Consider the following 26,784-nt stretch of genomic DNA (forward strand, 5'->3'; position numbering starts at 1 on the left):
TTTAAATGTATATGCACTCAATACTGGAGCACCCAGATATATAAAGCAAATATCATTAGTACTAAAGGGAGAGATAAACTTCAATACCATAGTCACTGGAGACTTCAGCACCTGACTTTCAACATTGGGCACATCATCCAGACACAAAATCAACGAAGAAACACTGGACTTAATCTGCACAGACTTAGACCAAATGGACCTAATAGATATTTACAGAATATTTCATACAACAACTGCAGAATATACATTCTTCTCCTACACACATGGATCATTCTCATGATAGACCACATGGTAGGCCACAAGTCTTTAAAAATTAAAAAAAATGAAATTATATTATGTATCTTCTCTGACCACAATGGAGTAAAATTAGAAATCAATAATGAGGAATTTTGGAAACTATGCAAGCACATGGAAACTAAACAATAACTCCTGAATGACCAATGGGTCAATGAAAAAATTAAGAAGGAAATTAAAAATTTCTTGAAAGAAAAAAATGGTAATGGAAACACAAAATACTAAACCCTATGGAATACAGTGAAAGCAGCACTAAGAGGAAAGTTTATAGCTATAATTGTCTGCATCAAAAAAAGAAAAACTTCAAATAAACAACCTAATGATGCATCTTAAAGAACTAGAAAAGATCAGAGAAGAAATAAATGAACTTGAAATGAAAAAAATACAAAAGATCAAAATTAAAAGTTGGTTTTTTGAAAAGATAAACAAAATAGACAAATCTTTAACCAGCCTAGCTAACAAAAAAGAAGACTCAAATAAGTAAAACCAGAAATGAAAAAGGAGATGTTACAACTATACTTCAGAAATTCCAAGTATTCTTAGAGGCTACTGTGAGAAACTACATGCCAATAAACTGGAAAATCTAGATGAAATGGACCAACAACTAGACATATAAAGCTGTCAAGATTGAATCATGAAGAAGTCCAAAACGTGAACACACCAATAACAAGTAGAGATGGAAGCTGCAATAAAAAGTACCCCAGCAGGCCCGGCACAGTGGATTATGCCTGTAATCCCAGCACTTTGGGAGGCCGAGGCGGGCAGATCACGAGGTCAGGAGATCAAGACCATCCTAGCTAACATGCTGAAACCCCGTCTCTACTAAAAAATACAAAAAATTAGCCAGGCATGGTGGCGGGCGCCTGTAGTTCCAGCTACTCGGGAGGCTGAGTCAGGAGAAGGGCGTGAACCTGGGTGGCAGAGCTTGCAGTAAGCCGAGTTAGCACCACTGCACTCCAGCCTGGGGGACAGAGTGAAACTCCGTCTCAAAAAAAAAAAAAAAAAAGAGGAATAAGAAAAGAAAGCCTGGGACCCTATGACTTTACTGCTGAATTTTTCCAAACGTTTAAGGAAGAGCTAATAGCAACCCTGCCTAAACTATTCCAGAAAACAGAGGAAGGAATATTTCCAAACTCATTCTACAGGGCTATTGTTACTCTGATACCAAAACCAGAAGAAGACACATTAAAGAAAGAAAGCTACAGGCCAATATCCTTGATAAATATTGATGCAAAAATCCTCAACAAAATACTAGCAAACTGAATTCAACAACACATTGAAAAGATAATTCATCATGACCCAAGTGGGCTTTACCCCAGGGATGCAAGAATGGTTCAACATATGCAAATCAATCAATGTGATACATCATACCAACAGAATCAAACACATAAAGATTATTTCATCTGATGCTGAAAAGTATTTGATAAAATTCAACATCCTTTGCTGATAAAAAAAAAAATCTTCAAAAAACTGGGTATGGAAGGACAATACCTCAACACAATAAAAGCCATATATGACAGACCTGCAGCTGATATCACACAGAAGGGGGAAAAATTGAAAACCGTTCCTCTAAGATCTGGAACAGAACAAAGATGCCCACTGTCACCACTGTTATTCAGCATAGTACTGGAAGTCCTAGTTAGAGCAGTTAGACAGTAGAAAGAAATAAATGGCATCCAATTTGGAAAGGAAGAAGTCAAATTAGCCTTATTTGTAGATGATATAATCTTATTTTTAGAAAAGCTTAAAGATCCCATCAAAAAACTATTAGAGCTGATAAAATCAGTAAAGTTGCAGGATACAGAATCAACATACAAAAATCAGAAGCATTTTTATATGTCAGCTGTGAACAATCTGAATAAGAAATAAAAAAGTAATGCTATTTATAATAGCTACATATAAAATAAAATTCCTAGGAATTAACCAAAGAAGTGAAAGATCTCTACAATGAAAACTGTAAAACATTGATGGCATAAATTGAAGAGGACACAAAAAAATGGAAAGAGATTCCATGTTCATGAACTAGAAGAATCAATATTGTTAAACTGTCCGTTTTACCTGAAGCCGTCTATCAATTCAATGCAATCACTATCAAAATACTACTGACATTCTTCACAGAAAAAAAAATCCTAAAATTTATATGGAAACACAGAAGACCCAGAATAGCCAAAGCTACCCTGAGCAAAAGGAGTAAAACTGGAAAAATCACATTACCTGACTTCAAATTATAACACAAAGTGATAGTAACAAAAACAACATGGTACTGTCATAAAAACAGACATATAAAGCAATGAAAAGAATAGAGTACCTGGAAACAAATTCATACATTTACAGTGAAATCATTTTTTACAAAGATGCCAAGCACATACATTGGGGAGAGAACAGTCTCTTCAATAAATGGTGCTGGGATAATGGAGATCCACGTGAAGAAGAACGAAACTAGACCCTTATCTCTTGCCACATACAAAAATCCAATCAAAATGGACTAAAGACTTAAATGTAAGATCTCAAACTATAAAACTACTACAATAAAACATTGGGGAAACTCTCCAGGACATTGGACTAGGGAAAGATTTCTTGAGCAGTACCCCACAAGCACAGGCAGCCAAGCAAAAATGGATAAATGGGAGCCATCAAGTTAAAAAGCTTCTGCACAGCAAAGAACACAGTCAACAAAGTGAAGAGATAATCCACAGAATAGGAGAAAATATTTGTAAACTATCCATTATACAAGGGATTAATAAGCAGAACATACAAGGAGCTCAACTCAATAGGAAAATATTTAATAATCTGAATAAAAACCGGTCAAGAAATTTGAATAGATATTTCTCAGAAGACATACACATGGCAAACAGGTACATGAAAAGGTGTTCCCATCATTGATCATCAGAGAAACTCAAAACTACAATGAGATATCATCTTACGACACTTAAAATGGTTTATATCCAAAAGACAGGCAATGCCAATGAGGATGTACAGAAAAGGGAACCCTCATACACTGTTTGTGGGAATGTAAATTAGTACCACCACTATGGAGAACAGTTTGGAGGTTCCTCAAAAACCAAAAATAGAACTACCATGTCATCCAGCAATCTCATTGCTAGGTATATACCCGACAGAAAGGAAATCAGTATATCAAAGAGGTATTTGCACTCCTATGTTTATTTCAGCACTTTTCACAATAGCCAAGATTTGGAAGCTACCTAGGTGTCTATCAACAGATGAATGGTAAAGAAAATGTGGTACATATACACAGTGGAGTACTATTCAGCCATAAAAAATGAGATCCTGTCATTTTTAGCAACATGGATAGAACTGGAGCTCTTTAAGTGAAATAAGCCAGGCACAAGGTGACAAACTTTACATATTCTTACTTATTTGGAAGCTAAAAATCGAACTAATGGTGAGAGAGTAGAACGATGGTTACTAGAGGTTGGGAAGGGTAGTTGTTGAGGGGTGCAGTTAGTGGGAATGGTTAATGGGTACAAAAATATAGTTAGACAGAATGAATAACATCTAGTATTTGATAGCACATCAGGGTGACTGTAGTCAACAATAATTTATTGTACATTTTAAAATAACTAAGAGAGTCCAGGCACAGTAGCTCAGTAGGATTACAGTAGGCCTGTAATCCTAACACTTGGGGAGGTGACGCAGGAGAATCACTTGACGCCAGGAGTTGGAGATTAGCCTGGACAACATAGTGAGACCCTGCCTCTACAAAAAAAAAAAAAGTGTTTTTTTTTTTAATTAGCTGGGCATGGTGGTGCATGCCTGTATTCTCAGCTACTCAGGAGGCTGCTGTTGGAGGATCATATGAGCTCAGAGATTGAGGCTGCAGTGAGCCATGTTCACACCACCGCAGTCCAGCCCAGGTGTCAGAGTAAAAAATAAATAAATAAAATTATAAAATAAATAAAAGAGTTTAATTGGATTGTCTGTAACACAACAAAATGATAAACACTTGAGGTGATGGATACCCCATTTACCCTGATGTGATTATTATGCATTGTATACCTGTATCAAAATATCTCATGACGCCAGGTGCGGTGGCTTACGCCTGTAATCCCAGCACTTTGGGAGGCCGAAGTGGGCAGATCACCTGAGGTCAGGAGTTCAAGACCAGCCTGGCCAACATGGCAAAACCCCGTCTCTGCTAAAAATAAAAAAATTAACCAGGTGTGGTGGTGGGCACCTGTAATGCCAGCTACTCAGGAGGCTGAGGCAGGAGAATCACCTGAACCCCAGAGGCAGAGGTTGCAGTGAGCTGAGATGGCTCCACTGCATTCCAGCCTGGGCAACAGAGTGAGACTCTGTCTCAAAAAAAAGAAAAAAATCTCATGTATCCCATGTGTATATACACCTACTATGTACCCACAAAAATAAAAAATAAATACTACAGAGATATATTCATTTATTTATAAATAAATATAAAGAAATATATTCATTTATTTATAAATAAATATAAAGAAATATATTCATTTATTTATAAATAAATATAAAGAAATATATTCATTTATTTATAAATAAATATAAAGAAATATATTCATTTATTTATAAATAAATATAAAGAAATATATTCATTTATTTATAAATATAAAGAAATATATTCATTTATTTATAAATAAATATAAAGAAATATATTCATTTATTTATAAATAAATATAAAGAAATATATTCATTTATTTATAAATATAAAGAAATATATTCATTTATTAATAAATAAATATAAAGAAATATATTCATTTATTAATAAATAAATATAAAGAAATATATTCATTTATTAATAAATAAATATAAAGAAATATATTCATTTATTTATAAATAAATATAAAGAAATATATTCATTTATTTATAAATAAATATAAAGAAATATATTCATTTATTTATAAATAAATATAAAGAAATATATTCATTTATTTATAAATAAATATAAAGAAATATATTCATTTATTTATAAATAAATATAAAGAAATATATTCATTTATTTATAAATAAATATAAAGAAATATATTCATTTATTTATAAATAAATATAAAGAAACATATTCATTTATTTATAAATAAATATAAAGAAACATATTCATTTATTTATAAATAAATATAAAGAAACATATTCATTTATTTATAAATAAATATAAAGAAACATTCATTTATTTATAAATAAATATAAAGAAATATATTCATTTATTTATAAATAAATATAAAGAAATATATTCATTTATTTATAAATAAATATAAAGAAATATATTCATTTATTTATAAATAAATATAAAGAAATATATTCATTTATTTATAAATAAATATAAAGAAATATATTCATTTATTTATAAATAAATATAAAGAAATATATTCATTTATTTATAAATAAATATAAAGAAATATATTCATTTATTTATAAGAAGAGAGAGGTAGGCAAGGGCTGGACCAGGCAAGGACTCTTCATTATGGTAAGGTGTTTGGGTTTTTTCTGGTTGCAGTGAGAAGCTGTTGGGGAGTTTTAGGTTTATTATTGTCTGCTATGCAGAGAATAGAATTTAGAGGAATAAGAGTGGACACAAGTTGACCACTTAGGAGACACTATGCAGTAAGAATGGCCATGCCTTAGATAGGAACAGTGCTTCTGAAACTTGAGTGTGCGTCACAATAACCTGCAGGGCCTGTTAAGCACAGATTGCTGCGTTACAACCCAGAGTTTCTGATTCAGGAGGTTTGAGGTGGGACCATAGGTTTTGCATTTGGAACAAATTTCCAGATAAAGCTGATGGTCCTGGGCTGCATTTTGAGAACCACTAGAGTGGAGTATTTCCCAGACTTTTTTTCCTTGAGCAAACTAATGAATATGTTAATTAATAGTCTTTGAGAAAAGGCCATGGTCAAATAGATTTAGGGAATGCTTACATTTTATAGCCATTCAATGCATGTTACCATATTAAAGGTCATGAGATGTTTAAAAGAATCCTCTATAACTAAGTTTAATCCCTCAGTTCCCTAATGTCATCAGTAATAACCTTGAGGACTGACTGAAATAAGGTTATTCTGATGATTAGTTAAGTCAGGACTTTGCATTGCTAATAACAAAAGTGACCAGAGCCATTATTTCTGGGAGGGGGGAAAAGACCTTTGTAGTGTTAAGATTGTCTAAGCTTGAAATTATTATGGGTCCTTAAAATTATTATGGGTCCTTAATTCTTTTCATTTCTTAGATCAGTCTTATTTCCACAATATGCATTTTAGAGTGTAACAACATTTTGGTATAGCATAGTGATTTTTTTGATTATTTTAGCCAGAGATTCCTCTACACACATATGACCGAGAGCATCACTGTATAGAACATCTAAGGGCAGAACTGCTCTAGGTAAAATGTACAGATGGGGGACTGGAGAGATCCCATTTCCCCTACATGACCACCCTTTCCCATCATTCTTGGTCACCATGAAAGGTGTTCCTGAATCCTGGAGCTTGCTCAGAATACAGCCTGGAAGGCAGTCGACTAGCTGAAGGAGCACTGAACTAAAAGTCAGAAGGACCTCCTGTGCCTGGCTGTGCCTAAGGGCAAACTGTTTGACCTCTGAGCCTGTTTCATCTGAAAATGGTTATAATTCATTTCCTTCCAGGGGTTACGGGGTGGCTTAAATGAGATAATGTACATATATAAAAATGACACTATACGGTGAAAACTATCATCTACCTCCTAGGTTAGAGAAAATTCATAAAAATATACCTTCTTTCTCCAAAATGAGAAATAACTAAAGGCAGATGTTTTCAGACCTGCAAGGTCAATATTTACTCCTGCACCATGTGAAGTGGCACTGCAGTGGCCTCAAGTATAGTGAGCTGGGAGCTGCACCTATGAAGACAAGAGATGTCAATCATATCCTGAAATTACCATACCTACCTGCATATCTACCTGTCTTTCTTCCTCTCCCCGCACCCATAATTAGTGGGCAATACTGAGTATCATTTTTTTACTGGTTACGGTGCGCCTGGCCCTTGGCTGAGTGTCCTGTGAAATGCATTCTCTCATTAGCTTTTCCCATCACCCTGTGTGATTGATTGGTACTACCATACATAGCTCATAAGTGGCAAGATCAGTGAAATCCGTATCTCTTTGGCAGGTTCTTAATCTCTATATTCTTTGGTCTCGTGTTCTTTCCCCACAACCTGTAAAAATAAAATGTGTGGACCACAATAATGTAGGAATGACCTTTTACCCATAAATTGTCCCAACTAACTTTTGTGTTTTAATTAAAAAAAACTTTTGGAAAATTCTACTTCCATTTATAAATTAAATTATGTGAATTTCCCAAGCATCTTCCTAATGGGTTATCACTTTTTGACCCTGTTCAATTGTCAACACTGTCTTTTCCAAGAAGAACTATTCCTGGACATTTCTGACGATGGTGAATGAGGAACCTTGCTATCTGAGCCCTGCTGCTATGAGGCTGGTGATGGGTTTTGCAGCTGAGCACCAATTGCAATGTACAGTGTCTGTGCTGCAAAACTCTAAAATAGGAGCTTGTAAATTCGACAGGATGTAGACCAGGAATCATCCATCATGTTAGAGTTTATTTCTATTCCCTGATTGTGTATATCATTTTACCGATAACTTGCAGTGATTCCTTTTGTTTTCAGGGGAGGGTGAAGAAAGCTATATAAATTGTGCTTTAGGGATTTGGTTTTCTTGGATCATTAATGTATCATGTGCTATGAAGCTATGATACTCTAAAGTTATTCCACAGTAAGGACACAGAGGAAATAGCCCAAGTCGGGGAAAAAGTGAAGGAACTGCAGGAAAAGTGAATGGTTGCCTGATAATGTGAAACTCAGATTCAGGTTCCCCAAACTGCTTGCTTATTTTAGACAACATCTCATATTAACAGCAGTGCTGGCGAAATAATATGTTCATCAGAATTAATCAATTGATTGCTTGTATATTGAACAGTCTACACACATTTGTGCAGAAAAATACTTCTAACATAGCATTTGGCTGGATTTTAAATGATAGGCTAGTCATAAAGATAAATGCTGATGTTTGTGCATTTGGACTAAAGAAAACCAACATGGTTTAATAGAAAGTAATAGAATTAATCAAGTGTTAGAACCATGGATCTGAGGCAATCCTAATGGCAGTGCTAACAAACACCATATGCTTAGAGGGCTCTGGCTTTGGAGGGAGAATGACCCCGAGTTCAAATTCTACCTCTCCCTCCTAGTACCCATGTGACCTTGAGTAGTTTATTTAGCATTTATGAGCCTCAGTTGTCTTGTATATAAAATAAGGAGAATAATAAAAGTAGTAATTTGATTCTGAGGGTTAAATGAGTTAATGCATTAAAACTCACCACAGAATAAACATTCAGTAAGCATAACCTATTTATTTAGTTTCAAGGAAATCTGGAATACAGGAAACTGAATTTTTCTAAGGAAATTTGCATTTTATATTTGTATCTGTTATTTTACCTCGTAATATGAGTCAGTCAGTGTTGCAGAGAAGTAACACTATGCCAGGGTGACTAGAGAGTGGTGTTGGTATATATTATATAAAAGGAATGATTACAGAATTTGCAAGCCTCAAAAAATGCATAATGTTTTTACTGGTAGCTTGTAGTAAGTTTGATTGTGTGTGCATGTGTATGTATATAGTGTGTACATAAATATCATACATATGCATGTGAAAATAAAGCCAAATCAAAGACAGTGACATATCTCAAACTCTTCCCTAGGGAATTGGGGAATCATTGCTACCTATTGTCTCCCCTTTCAGAGCTTCGTGTTGAGTATATGTTTGAGAATTTCTTTTAAAAATTAAATGGAATGGCTCTGCGTGATCTCATGAATAGCCAAATATATTACTAACTTTTATTTAAGCCCATCTTTACCAAGTCATTGCTGGAATTATGTTAGAAAAGGGGAAAGATCTTGAAAGGACATCACATTGATTAACTTGAAGCTAATATACCAGAGAGATAATGGTAACTAATCTCTTAAAAACACATAGAGCAGCCTTCTGTAACCTGCCCTGAAGTTTTCAGTTCCTTTGATCTCAGTTGATGATCGTTTAATCTCATATCTTGAGAAGGTGGGGGATTAGAACATTAACTTACCTTAAGTATTCTTTAACCATCATCAACCCTCTCCTAGGCATTTCCTCCTATAGCCATCTCCTAACGTGTCAATCACCTTTCTCCTGGAGTCCTGAGGAGCCTCGTGAGGTGTGTGTATTTGCCACCTCTGCTCTGCCACTTTTCTCTGGGCCCTGTGCTTTCTAGCCCATCCTCCCACAGTCATTCTCACCAACATGGTATTTTTCTTTCCATCCAAGTACCATGTTACACTGTTGCCATGTACTACCACTGTAATTCCCCCCTTGAAGTACATTTATTCTGTTATTAGTTTAATACATTTGGATTCCCTTCTGATTGAAACTGTAGAAGCCTCTAGTGGTAAGTTGTGTGATGATCCCCTTCATCACACAATTTAAGCTTGACAACATTAACTACTGTTCAACTGCAAATAGGTTGCTTACACTGAACACTTGAATTGTGAACAAAATCTTTTAATTCAAAATGTGCTAGCTTTTCACCTTTACCAGCTCCCCAGCAGGTAATTGGCTACATTACTAAGAAAAAGACACCATCAGACATTTGGTCCTTGAAGTTAAGTCCACAGAATGATCTTTATGGAGGTGAAGGGTGGAAAAGGCACTCTTCCTCATAAGCAACTCTAGAGAAGTCTAGTTCCCGAGAAATTATACTAAGCCACAGTTCTACTCAGTGATCACGCTGGCTCAAGTCCAGCCGTCCTGTGGAAGCACCACAGAGGCTTAACTCTTGGAAAGCCAGAAGGTCATGCCAGCTCTGATTTTTCTTAACTATCCCAGTCTCTCATTATAATAGCTTATAGACCAGTATTTATTCAAAAGTAACATGTATATGAATCACCTGATAATCTTGTTAAACTACCTGGCAAACTAGATCTGGGGAAGGGTCTACAAGTGTGCATTTCTAACAGTTCCCAGATGATGCCAATGGTGCTGGTCTGTGAACCACACTTTGAGTAGCAAGACTGTCATCTGCTGACTCTCAATTTCGTTTGTACATTGGACTCACTGCAGAGCTTTAGCATGACTGATGCGTGGACCCACCTCAGATAATCCAATTTAGTTGGTATGGGGTGTGGCCCGAGCAACAGGCATTGTGAAAGCTCCACAGGTGTTCCCCATGCATGGTGGAGTCTGAGAACTCCTGTCTTATATGTCATCCTCCCAGCTTGGAGTCCTCCTTATGTACCACTATAACCCTACTTTTCCATAACGCCTCTCTATCCTTTCCCCATTATTTCTCCATCAGAAAACCCCACTGACTGCCACAGATCTCAAGTGGGTGCAAGCACTCTTGGGGTCATGAACTCTTCCTATTGCAGGTTTTGAAGAGCTGAAGGGAGAGCAAGCATATCTCTCCCAATTCTGTACAGACCTCCTCAATTACTAGGGGGAAAAAAGCAAACAAATGAATTCTGTCATCTTTGCACCACCAAATCCGTGCCTCCTACATCTGTAGCCATAGATGTCTCTTGCACCTCTCTTGCACCCTGGTTCCGTGCTCCCTCACCTACCCAAAGAATCGACTCCTGAAAGGACTTCTTTCGCTAAGCCACCAGTTTCTCACTCTCCTAGATTCTTCCCATCACCATCGTATCTGCTGTCACATTCCTGTCATTAGAAGAGCTTCTTGAGCCCATTTTCCCCTCTGGTGACTGCTCTCTTTCTCTGCTCTTTCCAGCTTTGCCATAACATGACACTTGCCAAGTCTGAGGAGCCACCTTGTTGCCAAATCAAGTGTTCCTTCTTGGCTTATCTTGCTGGGGCCTCTCACGTACATTCAGCGGAGCACTCTTGCATTCTTAAAATCCTTGTTTCCTTTCCCTTCCCTGGTCAGGGTCCCTCTTCTCACACACAGACTCCTCACCTCTGGGCTCTGCGTATGTTCGCTACTATCGCACCTGTTCATACCTAGCTCCCTCACCTTTGTCAGGCCTCTGTTTCTCTCTCTGCCATTACCTCCTGAAAGGGGGCTTCTCTGAATTTGCTTTAAATTAGCCCTTTCCACTCATCCTCATCACTTCTGTATCTGCTTGTCCTGGTTTTTCTTTCATAGCTGATCACCACCTGAAATGCTTATACTCCCTTGTTTTCTTGTCTGTTTATCAGATAGCTCATCCAGTAATAATATAAACCACATAAAGGTACGGGCTTTGCTTTTTTGGTTATCTGCTCTCTGCTTGGAATTTGAACGTGTCTAATACATAATTAGTCACTCAATAAATATATGATGAATAAATGAATGTTCCTGAAACCATTTTCCAGTTCCTCCTAAGAACTTGTAAGCCCACTACCTATCCATCATAGACAAGTATCACAATTGTAAAATTTCTGTTCTGATTTGTGACTGAATTTCATTTTATCTCTTATGATTTAAAGAGTATATGTATTCTAAAAAATCCAGTAACTTTTTCCACCTTGGTTCATGGAGCTGGGCTGCCTTCTTTCTTCCATGATGAACTTGCATATCTTCTATCTTTGTGTGCACATGTCTACACATATGCTACAGGTCCCAAAAGAATAACTGTTTCAAGAGGTTGATGTCTTTAAAAAACAAAAAAAAAAGTCCTTAGTTTCTTTAAAAATACATAATTGCTGCCTCTCCAGAGATATTTTTACAGTGTGTCCCTAGAGGAGGAATTCCAGCTGATGGCCCAATGCAGGGCAGAGGCCCGTAGACAGACAGTCTGGCTCCAATTTATGCTCTGTGTTCACATGGCTAATAGGCGTTAGTATTTTGATTTAGAGAACTGCTGTACTGGATCCTGCCTTGGTTATACACTGGCAACATCTGGCTTAGAACCACACTTTTAAAGGCCAAGAGCTATTTATTTTCTTCATCTTCCTCTTCTCTCTCTCTCTCTCTCTCACTCTCTCTCTCTCTGTATTCAGTAAAATGTCTGGGGAATAGTTTCAGTATTTTGATAGAGCAGTACACGGAATAAATTGGCAGTATTTCAATTTGCCTCCTATTAAACTCTGTTGTAGATACTTTGAACCTTTTGGAACTGTTATAATATGTATAATATATATCAGAACTTCCACAAAACCCTGTTAGTGCCTTTATTATCCCACTTTTTTCCTCTATCCAAGATTTTGCTATCACCTCATTTTAGACCCTAAACTCAACATTCACTACACTTAAATGCAAATTAAAAAAAGCAACTCTTGATTCATAAGGTGCCCATAATTCTACAAACATCTAATGAAAATGAGCAAACATCTCTATATAAAACTTGGGTTCAATCCAGAAGTATGTTTCATTCTCACATGCCTGATAAAACAGTGGAATTGCAGGTGCTGGCATCTCCCTCACAGCAGTTTGGCAAGATGGAGGGTGCCCAGCATTGCTAAGGCTACACCCACCAAATGTCCAGTCATCTTTCTGGGATTCTTGGATCTGTGAGTCCTTTAGCTGGAAAAATGCATTGCTGTAATCTGCTCACTTAGAATTAGCTGTCCCAGTGACTTAGTAAGCTGGAAAAAAACAAAATTAAAATTAGATATTTGAAAGTAAGCCTGCCCCAGACATTCTCTTAGAAACAAGATCACTACCTCTTACAGGCATGGTTTTCCTTGGCTGATGGCATGACTAGCCCTGGCCCATCTGTGCCAAGACTTTGGCATGGCTGACGAAACATCTCTCTTTCAATAGGCCTTGCTCTCTGGAAAGCTTAGTAAAATACAGCTAGTTCACACTCCAGCAAACCACAAACCTAAACTTTCCCAGTTACAAATGATATTTTGCCAAAATGCTTACTAAGTCCTGGCTCTCACAGAGTGTGTGATGTGGAATCTCCACAGCTTGAAAAACAAATGACCAGCCCTCCCAGTGCCGTGGGGTTGCATTCCAGTGGAGTGCTCAACTACAGTTTTTATCACACCACATGCCATGCTTGCTTGCTAGCAGATTCTTGCATTTTGCTTTTTTTAAAAAAAATTATGCTTGTTTGCATGCTTATCAGATGTACAAAATGCATTCTTCATGGATTTTCCTATCACTGTTTGGGTAGCACAGAGTTACGTACTTCAGAAGCATGGAATTGATCAAAGTAACAATCAAAAGGAACAGTATGTTTTCTCCCATCCCCATAAATCTGATCTGTAAATGCAAAGAATGTGAAGAATGAACATAAGAAATTCAATAATTGTATTTAAAACTTAAGAAGAAAAATTGGCAAATCATAGGATAAGAGCCTAACCAACCTGGTCTCCAGAAGGAAAACCTTTTAAATCAGATATTTCTGAACTCCTATCTGAAATATATATCTTTAGGGCAGTATTCATCAGAAACATAACAGACTAGTGTGGAGCTCAGTTTTATTGTCTTGCATCAGTGAACATTCCTCAAAAGCACAGAGCGTCACTAATGGAATTATATGTTTTCATGCTATAATTACATTTGATTTTTCCTGATATTTCTGTAGACTTTGTTCATGGTTCCATGACTAGGCAGAATAGTTTCATAGAATATCCTCAGCCTAGTTAATGCCTAGTTCCCCCAACCCTGCCAAAAAGACAGAGACTAATAATAGGAATTTTTCAACCAAAAAAGACAAAATGTATTTTTTTTAAATTTACACAACCTTTAGAGATTTTATTTCAACAAAAACATGATCAACAAAATGAAGAAAAAAGAATTTTATACTTGAAGGAAACAGAGCAAGGGGCCCTTCTGAGCTCGGAAACCCCTTGAGACACAAACTGGCACTTATTAATATTTTTTTTCTTTTGAGATACTGTTTCACTCTGTCACCCAAGCTGGAGTACAGTGGCGTGATCTTGGCTCACTGCAACCTCCACCTCCAAGGTTCAAGGGATTCTCGTGCCTCAGCATCCTGAGTAGCTGGGATTACAAGCACACACCACTGTGTCCAGCTAATTTTTGTATTTTTAGTAGAAACAGGGTTTTACCATGTTGGCCAGGCTGGTCTCGAACTCCTGACCTCAAATGGTCTGCCTGCCTCAGCCTCCCAAAGTGCTGGGAACACAGGCGTGAGCCACCGTGCCTGGCCTACTTATTAATAATTTTATTCTTGTTTTTAATGGATGTTTGTTGGCTAAAACAGAACTGATTTGATCTTTGGGTATATAGTCCCAAATGGTTCTGTCACTGGAAGACGGATGAATCCGGCAGCACAGTCAAGCTACCGGATGACATAATACCAGGAGGCCATCAGGTATGTGAAGAGTCAGCATCCATTACTGAGAAATGAGAATCTCTGCCTATGAAATCCACATAAATCTCTAAATGAGAAGATGTAAACAATTAGAAAATTATGTTGAAATCCAGCGTATTATTATCTTGTCTCTATCTTCACTCACATCGTCTTAGTTTAGCTCTCATACCCCAGTGACCCCTTAGCACTCAATGCCTTTTTCTTAGCATTTAATTCCTATTCTCCAGGTTTTCTTGGCTATAGAACACGGGATGACATCTCAAATATGTTTACACTTTAGGGCTTCCCCCTCAAAACATGATGAAAGGAAATATAGGAATAAAATGGGTTATCATAGTGGAGGTGTGGAATGAAGAGTGGTTTCTCCTTGCAAATGGAATCAGTTCAGGGTGTAGATGAATACTGCTTGGCCTGACCTGGGTTGCATGTTCTTATCATAAATTGAGTAAAGTTTGCATTACATTTCCCCAAGTTGAGATACATTTCTTGAAATGCCAACTATTAGAACGTTGAAAACACAATTTCGGCTCTCTCTTCTCAAATCCCTGCAGTCTGGCTCCTGGCCCAGCCACTCAACCCAAATCACCCTCTGAGGTCTTCCAAAATAACTTCCCAGCCAAAACCAATAGTATCCTTCTAGACTTGTCAGCTTTATTCAAAACCTTATTCTTCTCCCTGCTAACACCCATCTGGTCTCAAATTTTAAGGGTTTGTCCCTTCCAGGTTTTTTCTTTCTCTTATCTTCGGAGTTGCACCTATGAGCAGTTCTTCTTTAGACATCATTCCAACTTTGATAATTTTAAACACAATGTTTGAGCATGAATTACTTCCCTATTCCCATCCCTATCCCCAAATGCTCCTTTCTTTTTAGTCTTATATCTCTTGATGCTAGGCCTTCAGCTGCAGTTAATTATGGTAAAGTAACAACTCTGGTCTTGATTTTCGACTTCTTGCTGCTGTTTAATATCTTGGTTTCTGTAAACAAAAATTGAGTCATTTTAACTCTTTACTGACCCCATCACTTCCCAAAGCATATATTTTTTACCTGGATTACACTTAGAGAACTAATGTTCTTTTAGCTATTCTCACCCCTCCCTTCTTCAACCTTAGTCAAATGCAGGTTAGACCAAACTCTACACATGTTTGGATAGGGAGATTCCTCTTACCTTGTTGATAAAAATGCAATTAAAAATTAAGTGATGGTCACACCATCCTCTGCCAGCTCTTCCTGTTTCACCTCCAGATAACATTCTCTACTCAAGTCCTATAAATACCCAGTTGACCTATTTTTCTCTATCTTTTAATTCTTATTATTTGTCATTATTCTTAAAAAGATATCCTTTCTTTTTAGTAAGTTTGCTCCATTCTTCAGCACCCCATCCAAATACCTTTCTCGAGAATACTTTCCGTAGATTATATGTAAACTGGGTCATATGAACTAGCTGATTTCCTTCCTCCTTCTCTCCTTAACATACAGCTTTATGTGAAAATGTATGCTGAGTCATCGTTACGTATGTCTGAATTCCCAGGTGTGTCTGTGCATTTGGTATGTCTGAACCTTCTGGAAAGTCACCTTTTTGGAAAACTGAGAAATCTTTTGAATCTTCAGTAAAAACCCATGCAGTCTCCTCCCTCTTCCACCACAGCAATATGTGCTTAAAATATTTTTAATAATAAACGCTTACTGAAATTTTACCTCATTATGTGTACATTTTCTTTACAGGATCCCCCCATGGCTGTAACCCTTGGACTCCGCATGGAAGAAATGATTTTTAATCTTGCTGATACTCATTTGTTTTTTAATGATTTAGAGGTAAGAATTTTACAAGGTACGAATAGTTGTATCCAACACCAGACCTCTTAGATGGTTTCTGTATCTGTAGATAACCTCGGGAAAACAGAAAGATAAAAATTCAGCTCAAGAGAAGCATAAAGTTCTTGTCAAGAGGAAAAATTGTATATACAAATATAAGCAGAAAGTTAATTTGTGTTCATGAATAATACATATGTAGAACAAAAATGTCTCCGAAGAGGAGATTGTTGGCTTTGTCCTTACTGTCCACAGCTGTACATGACTCTTGGTTCTTTTAGTGTTTCAGCATTAGCTCTTCCAGATTATTAACCCGGAACCTATCTAGGTTAATCACTAAACGATATTCACAGACACTATTCATGGTGATAGCGTGGATCAATTAATTTTGTGGATAATCTGAAACTTAACTTTAGCTAACATTATCATTCCCCGTTTCTTTCCCTTCTGGATAAAACAGTGCTAGAACTATTTAAGCACATTTGATGCATTTAAATGCATTTATTTTCTCATTTTAAAAATTATGTTTCTATTTTCAACCTCAAATGGCAAGACAGTGTCTAAATGGCAAATAAGAGGAATAGAAAATAAAAAACAACAGCAAAATGAAACGACCCAAGGAAAAATAGCCTCAGAGTAGTTGAATGTGTACTGCAATAAGGTATGCCATCTGTGTGCTAATGACCTAGGTTATTAGACATTCAGATAATAGAATTCGAAATAACTAAATAGTTCAGGTTCTTGGCAGAAGTACTTCTCAGTCAAGCATAACTATGCTGAAATAGAGATTTCTCTTTCATTTTTTTTCAGATGGCATGTTTAAATTTATTTTTTATCTCATAGTTTCATAATTAAAGTTTTTATCTATAGTCATATTGTGAATTGAGAGGGAGATTACTACTACTGAACCCCTACCTTGTTCTAGATATTTTATGTTGGACTTTCCATTAATTACTTAACAATGTATTGAAGTAAATGTGTTTATCACATTATTTATGCAAGGGAGAAACTGTATGGTCCACAACATACAAATCACATCTAAAGTTACCTGCTATCTAAATGGCAGAACTGGCATTTGAAGCAGATTTGCCTGGTTCCAGAGCACATACTTCTGACCCATCCTTTGCTGAAAATTTTACAAGTGTGTGAGAAAGAAAAGCCAAGTTATTGAGTTACTTAAATAACTTTTTTTTTTTAATGCTCTAAGTTCTGGAGTACATGCGCAGAACGTGCAGGTTTGTTACATAGATATACACATGCTGTGGTGGTTTGCTGCACCCATCAACCCGTCATCTACATTAGGTATTTCTCCTAATGTTATCCCTCTCCTAGCCCTCCACCCCATCACAGGCCCCAGTGTGTGGTGTTCCCCTCCCTGTGTCCATGTGTTCTCATTATTCAACTCCCACTTATGAGTGAGAACATGCATTGTTTGGTTTTCTGTTCTTATGTTAGTTTGCTGAGAATGACGATTTCCAGCTTCATACATGTCCCTGCAAAGGACATGAACTCATCGTTTTTTATGGCTGCATAGTATTCCATGGTGTATATGTGCCACATTTTCTTTATCCAGTCTATCATTGATGGGCATTTGGGTTGGTTCCAAGTCTTTGCTATTGAACATTGCTGCAGTAAAAATACATGTGCATGTGTCTTTATAGTAGAATGATTTATAATCCTTTGGGTATATACCCAGTAGTGGAATTGCTGGGTCAAATGGTATTTCTAGTTCTAGATGCTTGAGGAGTTGCCACACTGTCTTCCACAATGGTTGAACTAATTTACACTCCCACCAACACGCCAGTTAGAAAGTTTTTTTTTTTAAATGACAAGGTCTTAAATCCAGTTTGAGTTATATTTGAGACATGAGAGTAAAAATGAGTGGTTCAGTACATTCCATAAATGTGTGTGCTGAAATCTGTGTAATAGCATTTTGCTGTTGTTGTTGTTGTTTTTCTCTATGGTGAGTCATGTTTTTACTGAATAATACAATTACTGTCTGTTTAAAGCGGCATTCTTTTTTTTCTACAGTGGACAGTATGAAAGCTCATATTACTAGGCAAGCTTTCAGTTTTAGATAACAAATAATAATCACCTCTCTAAAACCTGATTTAAATTGATCCTGCTACTTATGAATACAGAATGATTATATATATATATATATATATATATATATATATATATATATATATGGTAATAACAAACACCTTAACCTTTCCACAACTTGAATTTTTTACATACAGCGATAACTTTTGGGGTTAGTTTTTCTGTTCATCAGTATGGATGAGTTGCATTGTAAAGAGGATCTTAATATTATTAGTCTTTTCAAAGGTATAAAAAGAAAAAAGAAATTTTATGTGGTAGTATCCAAGTAAAAGTGCTTATTTCATTTGGTTAATTATTTTTTACTGGAAATAAGTGGAATAAATGAACTTTTAGCTTTTGTAGTGGCACATTAGAAGCCAGATGGAATAAATTTGCTACCCAACTTTTAAAAGAACACTGCAGTGAGAAGGTGAAAGTAGCATATAATGAATTTGTAACTAACTAGCAAGTTTGAAATGAATATTGGTATATCAAAAACATGTTGTAGTCATGTATGGCACTTAAAGACATTTATTTTAGTTCAGGTACTATGTTATATGTATTTCAAAAATACCTGGCAGGATCTTTGGTAGAAGTAGTTCATGAGAAAATACTGGTATTGACTTTCTCTTCTCTGAGTATATAGCTTTTTAGTTGTGTTTTAGAATGTGATAAGAATTTCATTTGACTCAAACCCTAGAACTTAGCTATTCAACAATACTGTACTTAATCAATAAAATAATTGAGTTTCTGCAGATAAATTGAACTCTCACTGTACATGCGTGCCACACAAATGCTTGCACATCCAGATAAAGTGCCCAAGGAAACATAAATGTTTTTTACTGACTTGAGTAAACAAGCACTAAAACCAATAGAATCAAAACAGTAGCTTTCAAAAGCATTCAGTACAGTTACATACATAGCGCCCTATCCTTCTGCATCTGACTTTGAAAGGCAGTTTTACTTTCACACAACTTTTTATTTCAATAAACCTCTTACAGCCAAAAATTGTCTTGGGCTCCATAACTGGAATTAAATGATTTCTACTCTTGTTGACAAAAAGAATTCCTCAAGAGAGTAACTCTAACATTAGCTTATTATGTTGTCATTGTTGATGTTGAATATTTAAGCTCTCAGGGTGCTTTTTTTTTAAAAAAAAAAAACCGAACCATCTAATTTGACACTCCATTCTTTCAGTAGATACTGCAACATATATAGTAGCAGCTGTTCCTCACATAATTCCTTAAAAGATACAAATTTAAATCCTCCTAATAGACACTTCACTGCATCCTGCCCAACTGCAGAGAAGGCAGATGTCCAAACTACCCTCCCGCAACAGAAGAGAATCCTGTGTGTTTAAATAAAGTGCTATTTCAGTTAGAATAACCTCCAGAAAAGAAGTCTCAGGAAGTTTGAGATGGCAAAAGTGAGAAAAGACTGCTGTGAATTATAACTGATAAATATCAGTGACCACTTTTTGGTCCCTTTGTGAGACAAAATTAAAGTATTTAAAGTTAGTTCTAGAATATTTTCAAATGTTTGAGTTTTACTAAAATTTGTTAAAGTCAAAACATTACAGTGTTTTTAGTATTTCACTTTTTGGTCAAAATGATTCTTACAAAGTTTCTCAGAGTGAAAAATAATTGAAGGACAATTATTTAGCTTTTTCTAAAAATGTAAATAATGGAAGTTCAGGTTTCTTTCACTGGACCGTAATCCTCAGGCAACCGTCCAGAGTCAACAGGCATAGTTAACTAGGCATAAATTTAAAGAAAAGTTAAATTTGGAAAAACCTCAAATATAACCTCAATTATGGAGCTTATGGTCCAATAAGTGTGATATACTGTTGTCCTCAGGAGTAAAAGATAAGTTTTTGGGCAACCTATGTACAAATTAATCATGCGAGTTAATATTTAATGTCAGAGGAATTTCTCTAAAAATTACAATGAGAGGGTATTAAATAGAGAAATAACTTCTGATTACCAGGGAAATTTACAAGGATTCCTCCACTTTTTTGAATGTCATTAATTTATTATAAAAGAGAAACACAGAAGTTATTTACATGTGGAAAGATTTCAGAGCTTCAATGGAATGGGCAACTTCATGCGACACCATTTCAATAGTGATTTATTTCAGTCTACGGACTTTCCAAGTATGTCACCATCTCTAAATAAGAAATAATCTCATCATTTAGAACTACTTTTGTGTCTCCATATTCTGGGAGAAAAACTTTATTTCCAACCCTTATGCTAATGGGTAAAATCTCTCCACTCTTTTCCTTAAAGCCCAGTCCAGCAGTTACTATCATTGCTTGCAATGCCTTTACTGGATGTTTTTCAGGAAGCATAATGCCTCCTTTGGTTACAGTTTGGACTGCACTCCTTTCAGCCAATACTTGGTCAAAGAGGGGAAGACATTTTCTAAATACCTGTCCGGCCAGCCCATTCCTTGGGCAGTCTCTGCACTCTTCTCTCTCCCTTCCTTCCACTCTTGACATAAATATCTTCTTACTCTCCTCACCATTTAGAATGCTTTTATTTTATATCATCATAACCTTGTGTTAGAAAATTTAAATGATTGTGGTAATCCTGTAAAGAATTAGCATTTGTCTAGACTTCTCCCATTTATTTAAGAAAGAATTGTGGAGTGATTATTCTATGCTAGATTGTGCCGTAAGTGGGGATGTAACCTGGTGAACCAAATACCGCACTCCAGGGCACTTCCAGTCAGATTAAATTTGGGGACCCATACGTGTAGGTGGAGATTTATTCAAAACTTACTAAACCTGTAATTTCTGTAAATTATATGAACTTTTAACTTACCTGGATTTTCAAGTTACATACTCAAAAGGTACTGATTGGGCTAGTCACTGAGTTTTGTATATTAAAGGAAGCCTGAGTCAACTATACCTTTAAACTGGAACCGGATTAAACACTTTCTGTGTGGAAATCTGGAGACTAGATATGAAATATTTGACTGCCAGATACTTTCAAGCCCAATAATGAATATAAATAGTAGCTTTCAAAAAACCTTTGTTTAGTATGGTGTATTTTCAAATTTAATGATTTTTTTTTTATTATACTTTAAGTTTTAGGGTACATGTGCACATTGTGCAGGTTAGTTACATATGTATACATGTGCCATGCTGGTGCGCTGCACCCACTAACTCGTCATCTAACATTAGGTATATCTCCCAATGCTATCCCTCCCCCCTCCCCCCTCCCCACCACAGTCCCCAGAGTGTGATATTCCCCTTCCTGTGTCCATGTGATCTCATTGTTCAATTCCCACCTATGAGTGAGAATATGCGGTGTTTGGTTTTTTGTCCTTGCGATAGTTTGCTGAGAATGATGGTTTCCAGTTTCATCCATGTCCCTAAAAAATTAATTTTGAATGCTAAGCACTACGTATATAGTCAGAAGCTGTAAGTATGAGTAAAATACTTTGAGGGGGACTAAGGAGGCCCAAGATGTTAAGCCATACTTACTCTGAGGTTAATATGATGTAGTTATTTTTTATAAATAATTATTTTTATTTATTATATGTTTATTATTCTGAGAACTAGGCATTTTAAATGCCCTCACCAAATTTCACCTTTAGATCTTGTAATATTGCACTGGAACTTTGCAGATTATTTGAAGATGGACTAAGACTCAGAACAGCAAAGAAGGATCGAATCCTTATCCACATAAGTTACCATTTCTTCTGAGCACACAGTAACTTACAATCAGGTCAACTGTGGCCAGGCGTGGTGGCTCACACCTGTAATCCCAGCACTTTGGGAGGCCGAAACGGGCGGATCACGAGGTCAGGAGATCGAGACCATCCTAGCTAACACAGTAAAACATCATCTCTAGTAAAAATACAAAAAACACAAAAAAATTAGCCAGGCGTGGTGGCGGGCGCCTGTAGTCCCAGCTACTCGGGAGGCTGAGGCAGGAGAATGGCGTGAACCCAGGAGGCGGAGCTTGCAGTGAGCCGAGATCGCGCCACTGCACTCCAACCTGGGCAACTAAGCGAGAGTCCATATATAAAAAAATATATATATCAGGTCAATTGTGTGGGTATACTTACATAAAGTTTATTTTGCTTGGAATTTTGTAGCACATTTGAGATGATAAATCTTCATTATTTCCCTTTTACTTAAAAGTAGTCTTTTTGATTTGAAAATTTAAAAACTTGACAAAAATAAAATGTCAGTTTCTATGATCATTACCCTTTTTCTGTGTCAAAAGACTAGGACCTTGAAATAACACCAGCATGGTTCTTTCATGGTTCTGGTCCAGCAGGAAGTCATGGAAATTCCACAGGACACCATAATCTGAAGGCAAGCCCCTCTGTTGCCGCTCAACAAATGATAAATAATAGTAACCATCTGAGGTGTTCAGACTAAGTTTTATGTATCTTCAGATTAGCCATGCTTAAGTATGCACAACAGAAATGGCCTGGAAGGGAACTCAAATGCTTATGAAGATTCAAGAGAATTTCTTATCAATAATTTTAAGATTAAAATTTTTAAATTGCTTTAAAGAAACTCTCATGCCGTATATTTTCTCACCCCTCCTTTCTATGGAACTCTTCTGGATTTAAATTTTGTGGGGTAGAAATGGTGCCATTTCCCAACAGAAGAAAACAAGAGTGAGGCAGTGAGATGGATGGGCACATGCTGCCATCTTCTGGCGGTAGTCTGATCAGAGAGAAGATGGGAAAACCTTCAAGCATGGTAACAAGCATCATTTAGAAAACAAATAACTTTTCCAATGTTTTTAACAGGAGTGTGATCAAGTTCATATAGATGATGTTTCCTCTGATGATAATGGGCAGGACTTAAGGTAAGCTATGCCTTTCAATATGCTGTTTCCTACAGAAATTCGGCTGTGGAGTTTTGCACATGTAATTATTTCTTTTTAATGTATTTTGGGTGTTACAGTACCTACAGTTTTGCAACTGATGGCTTCCATGCAGCTGCAAGTAGTGCAAACCTTTGTTTGCCAACAGGTGTAAGAGGAGGGGTTGACTGGATGAGGAAGTTGGCTTTTCGTTACAGAAGAGTAAAAGAATTATATAACACCTACAAGAACAACGTTGGAGGTACGTGTGGCTTTTTCAATCTAACAAAGGTACTCTGGGTATAGGTAGAATTCAATCTGTAGTTTCATGTTAAAGATGATTCTGCTGTAAAAGAAACAAGCAAAAGCTCATATTAAACCACATTGAGCCAGAAGTTTCTTAGAATTGGTGGGAAAAAATTTAACTACAAAATAAAACATGCACCACCGTCACATAAATTGGGAATTCTTTGTGTAACCTTGTGCCCAGATGTTTGGTCAAGATTTATACCAGGGCATTTAGTTGACCCTTTATCAGCTGGTGCTTGGAGCATTATCAGTGAAAATCAGACAGAGGAACTGTCCGAGGCAACGGAAAGAAGTCCTTTCTCAAGAAGAGAGCCTCAATCATTGAAGGACGGTGGTTAGCAAGCATTATCTTTCCAGAATCCCATCAAAAATAAATATAAACAGTTATTCATGTCATTTCAAAGACTTTCAACAGGTTTATTTTATCTTTTAAAAAAATCATGTTTTATGTCAGTGTATCATTCTCATGCATAGTGTCAACTATGATTATCATAGTTTTTAAAAGTTCAAATAATCTGTAGGTAATATCAAAACCATTTTATACCCCTTCATATATTTTACAGGTGATATCAAAACCTTTGCTATCAAAACTGTGATCCTGGATGTGCTTCTATATATAAAATAAACCTTGATGATATCTTATTAGAATCAATTTTAGGTAAACAAGATTCCTAAAATTTGCCATTAGGCCACATCAGATTAATCTCCCAGGATTTTGTTTCTTTATGTGCTTCTCTTTTTTTCTAAAAAGGAAGAGTAATTGAGGAACATAAACTAGAATCCAGTATACTAAATATACATGTGCATACTATACATACATATATTCACATATATATCATAGAATACAATATAGTAAATAAAATGTTCATATATAGTATATAATCACATATATCCATATACATCATGAGGGTGGGGCTATGTGTCTGGTCACCTTGTATCCCCAGTGCCTAGCAGTGAAACACATAAGAGATGCTCAACAGATACATAATAACTGTAAGAGAACAAAAAATGTAGAGCCAAAGAGGATAATGTTAGCAACAAAAGGGAGCTTAGATATGGAAGACATTCATTTCCAAAAAGAAATTGACCCCTGCAAGCTGCCGACTTGCATGGGGTGCTGGGGAGAATTTCTGATTTCCTGATTTGCTCTAGTGCTCTGTACATGATGCTTTTGTAAAATCAGATAAGTAGATTTTCTAGTTAAAATCAATGGTAGATAATATGTTTTAACTTTAAAATAAATATCCCCTTGGGAAATCTGAGTTAATTTTTATCATTCAGATGTCATCATTTCCTTCTTGCGGTGTATTAATAAAATTATTTTAAGTTAACAAGAAGACTAAGAAATAATCTTGTATCTTAGAAACTTTAAACAACCACGAGTCTACTTTCTGTCATACATGAGCATCTCTTTATTATAATGAGGACAAATGAGACTTGCTAGAAACTGTAAATTTTGATTGAAAAAACCATACAAGTGTGTATGTGCTCCCGATATTCTAAAACACAATTTCAATAAGAAACCTTCCTTTTTAATGGATTTACATGATCTTGTTTTATCATAAAAGAACTGGATCTTTTAAAATAAAAAATTAGCACATCTATCTTTTTTCTTTTAATATCAATATTATAATTCATGATTGTAACTGTCCTACACTTCATGATTTTAAACAAAATTATTAATTTTTTACATAGCAAAGTGTTTATAGCAGCATTAGCAGTAGTATTAGAAACATTTTAACAGCTACATATGATGATGCCATTGTTACTGTTTGAAAGTGGAAATGATTGTGATTATTAAGAAGCTAAACATTTTCAGACAGTCAAAACATTTGGGATTTGTGTCCCTAGGTTGGTGAAGCCCAGCTATTCCTCCAGACCTCAAATATCACAGTCCCTTGGAATAAGATCCAGGCAGGGGCATGTTCAAAGCTCTTTAGATGATTGAGATCCACTGCGCCAGATTGTAGGATCAGTGAGGGCAGAGACTGGGGCCACTTTTCAGTGGCACTACCTGAGACCTAGAAGCTCAGTAAATATTCATTGAAGGAATGAATGGATATTCAATTCAGAAACGAAGGATCAATATGGACATAAATCTGTATCTCTCTGCATTTCTGATATATACTGAAATAAAAGTGATCTATTCCAGACAGAAGGGAATCTAAACTAGATATTCTGAGACAATATTCATCTCTCGACTCTGCCTTGGTTTTTTGGTGTTGCAGGACTCCTTGGCCCTGCCAAGAGGGATGCCTGGCTACAGTTAAGGGCAGAGATTGAAGGTCTGACAGATTCCTGGCTAACAAATGCACTTAAGTCTTTATCAATTATTAGCACTAGGTAAGTGGAATTGTTACCTTTCTATGTGTATCGTATTGAAGATTTAGTTCTAATTGTACAACATAGAAAAAATGTTTTAATTCCTAGACTGTTTTAGACTTTAAGGGACCTAACAATTCTGAATTCAGTGATTTTTTCAATTTCAGTGCATGTGCATGAGAGTGAGAGAGAGTGTGTGTGTGTGTGTGAGTGTGTGTGTGTGTGTGTGTGTTGGGATGAGAGAAGGTTGCTGCTTCTCAGAATAAACAGGAGACCCTATCTCACCACCCATCTCTTCTCATAGCAACTGATAATCCCCACAGAATGGTTACATGACTTCTAATGAAAAAAGAAAGAGAACTCAGTTGGTGGCAAAGTACAAGGGGGTGATGGCAAATATGAAACAGTACTGTTTATACAAAAATGCATGTTTTAGGTGTTAGGCCATAATGGATAATACACATAATGTAAGCACATCAGAAAAGCAAGAGAAAGCTCTTGAAAAAATTCTAACCATTTTGTTGTTTGAACTAAACAGTGAAATTCTGACTTGTGTCAGTATACAGAGCAGAATTAAATTGATTTGTAACCAGTTGTACAACCAGGTGCCAAATATGCTAATTCATAAAGTGATGTAAGTAAGTCTGGAATGTGATAGCTGGTAAGGTAGAGTTGAATCTCTGTACTGTCCGCTTCCATGATTTTATATCTGAGTTAGGTGAATAAATAAAAGCATGCTTAATAAGTGGGAGCTAAATGATGCGAACTCATGGACACATATAGGGAAACAACAGACACTGGGGCCTACTTGAGGGTGAAGGGTAGGAGGAGGGAGAGAATCAGAAAGAGTAAC

At 36.2% G+C, this 26,784-nt stretch overlaps 1 protein-coding gene, 1 long non-coding RNA gene and 1 pseudogene across 13 annotated transcripts in view; 1 reads left to right on the forward strand and 2 right to left on the reverse strand.

Moving 5' to 3' along the window:
* Positions 1–12,660, reverse strand: part of LOC129398051 (uncharacterized) — a 152,522-nt gene extending 139,862 nt beyond the window's left edge. For all 3 annotated transcript variants that reach the window (XR_008625781.2, XR_008625779.2, XR_008625780.2), the window contains exons 1-2: positions 11,814–12,660; positions 7,018–7,143 (exon numbers count right to left, since the gene is read on the reverse strand). This is a non-coding gene — a long non-coding RNA (uncharacterized LOC129398051). The remainder of the gene's footprint in view (positions 1–7,017; positions 7,144–11,813) is intronic.
* EYA4 (EYA transcriptional coactivator and phosphatase 4) overlaps positions 1–26,784 on the forward strand; it is a 289,717-nt gene that overhangs the window by 247,055 nt on the left and 15,878 nt on the right. For all 10 annotated transcript variants that reach the window (XM_034962872.3, XM_055114130.2, XM_057302596.2 and 7 more), the window contains 4 exons: positions 16,300–16,389; positions 23,245–23,303; positions 23,402–23,562; positions 25,838–25,952. In XM_034962872.3, coding sequence (XP_034818763.1) covers positions 16,300–16,389; positions 23,245–23,303; positions 23,402–23,562; positions 25,838–25,952 — 425 coding nt within the window. The remainder of the gene's footprint in view (positions 1–16,299; positions 16,390–23,244; positions 23,304–23,401; positions 23,563–25,837; positions 25,953–26,784) is intronic.
* Positions 17,520–21,345, reverse strand: LOC117980709 (10 kDa heat shock protein, mitochondrial-like; annotated as a pseudogene).

This window comes from Pan paniscus, chromosome 5 (genome assembly GCF_029289425.2).
Source record: "Pan paniscus chromosome 5, NHGRI_mPanPan1-v2.0_pri, whole genome shotgun sequence".
Classification (NCBI taxonomy): domain Eukaryota; kingdom Metazoa; phylum Chordata; class Mammalia; order Primates; family Hominidae; genus Pan; species Pan paniscus.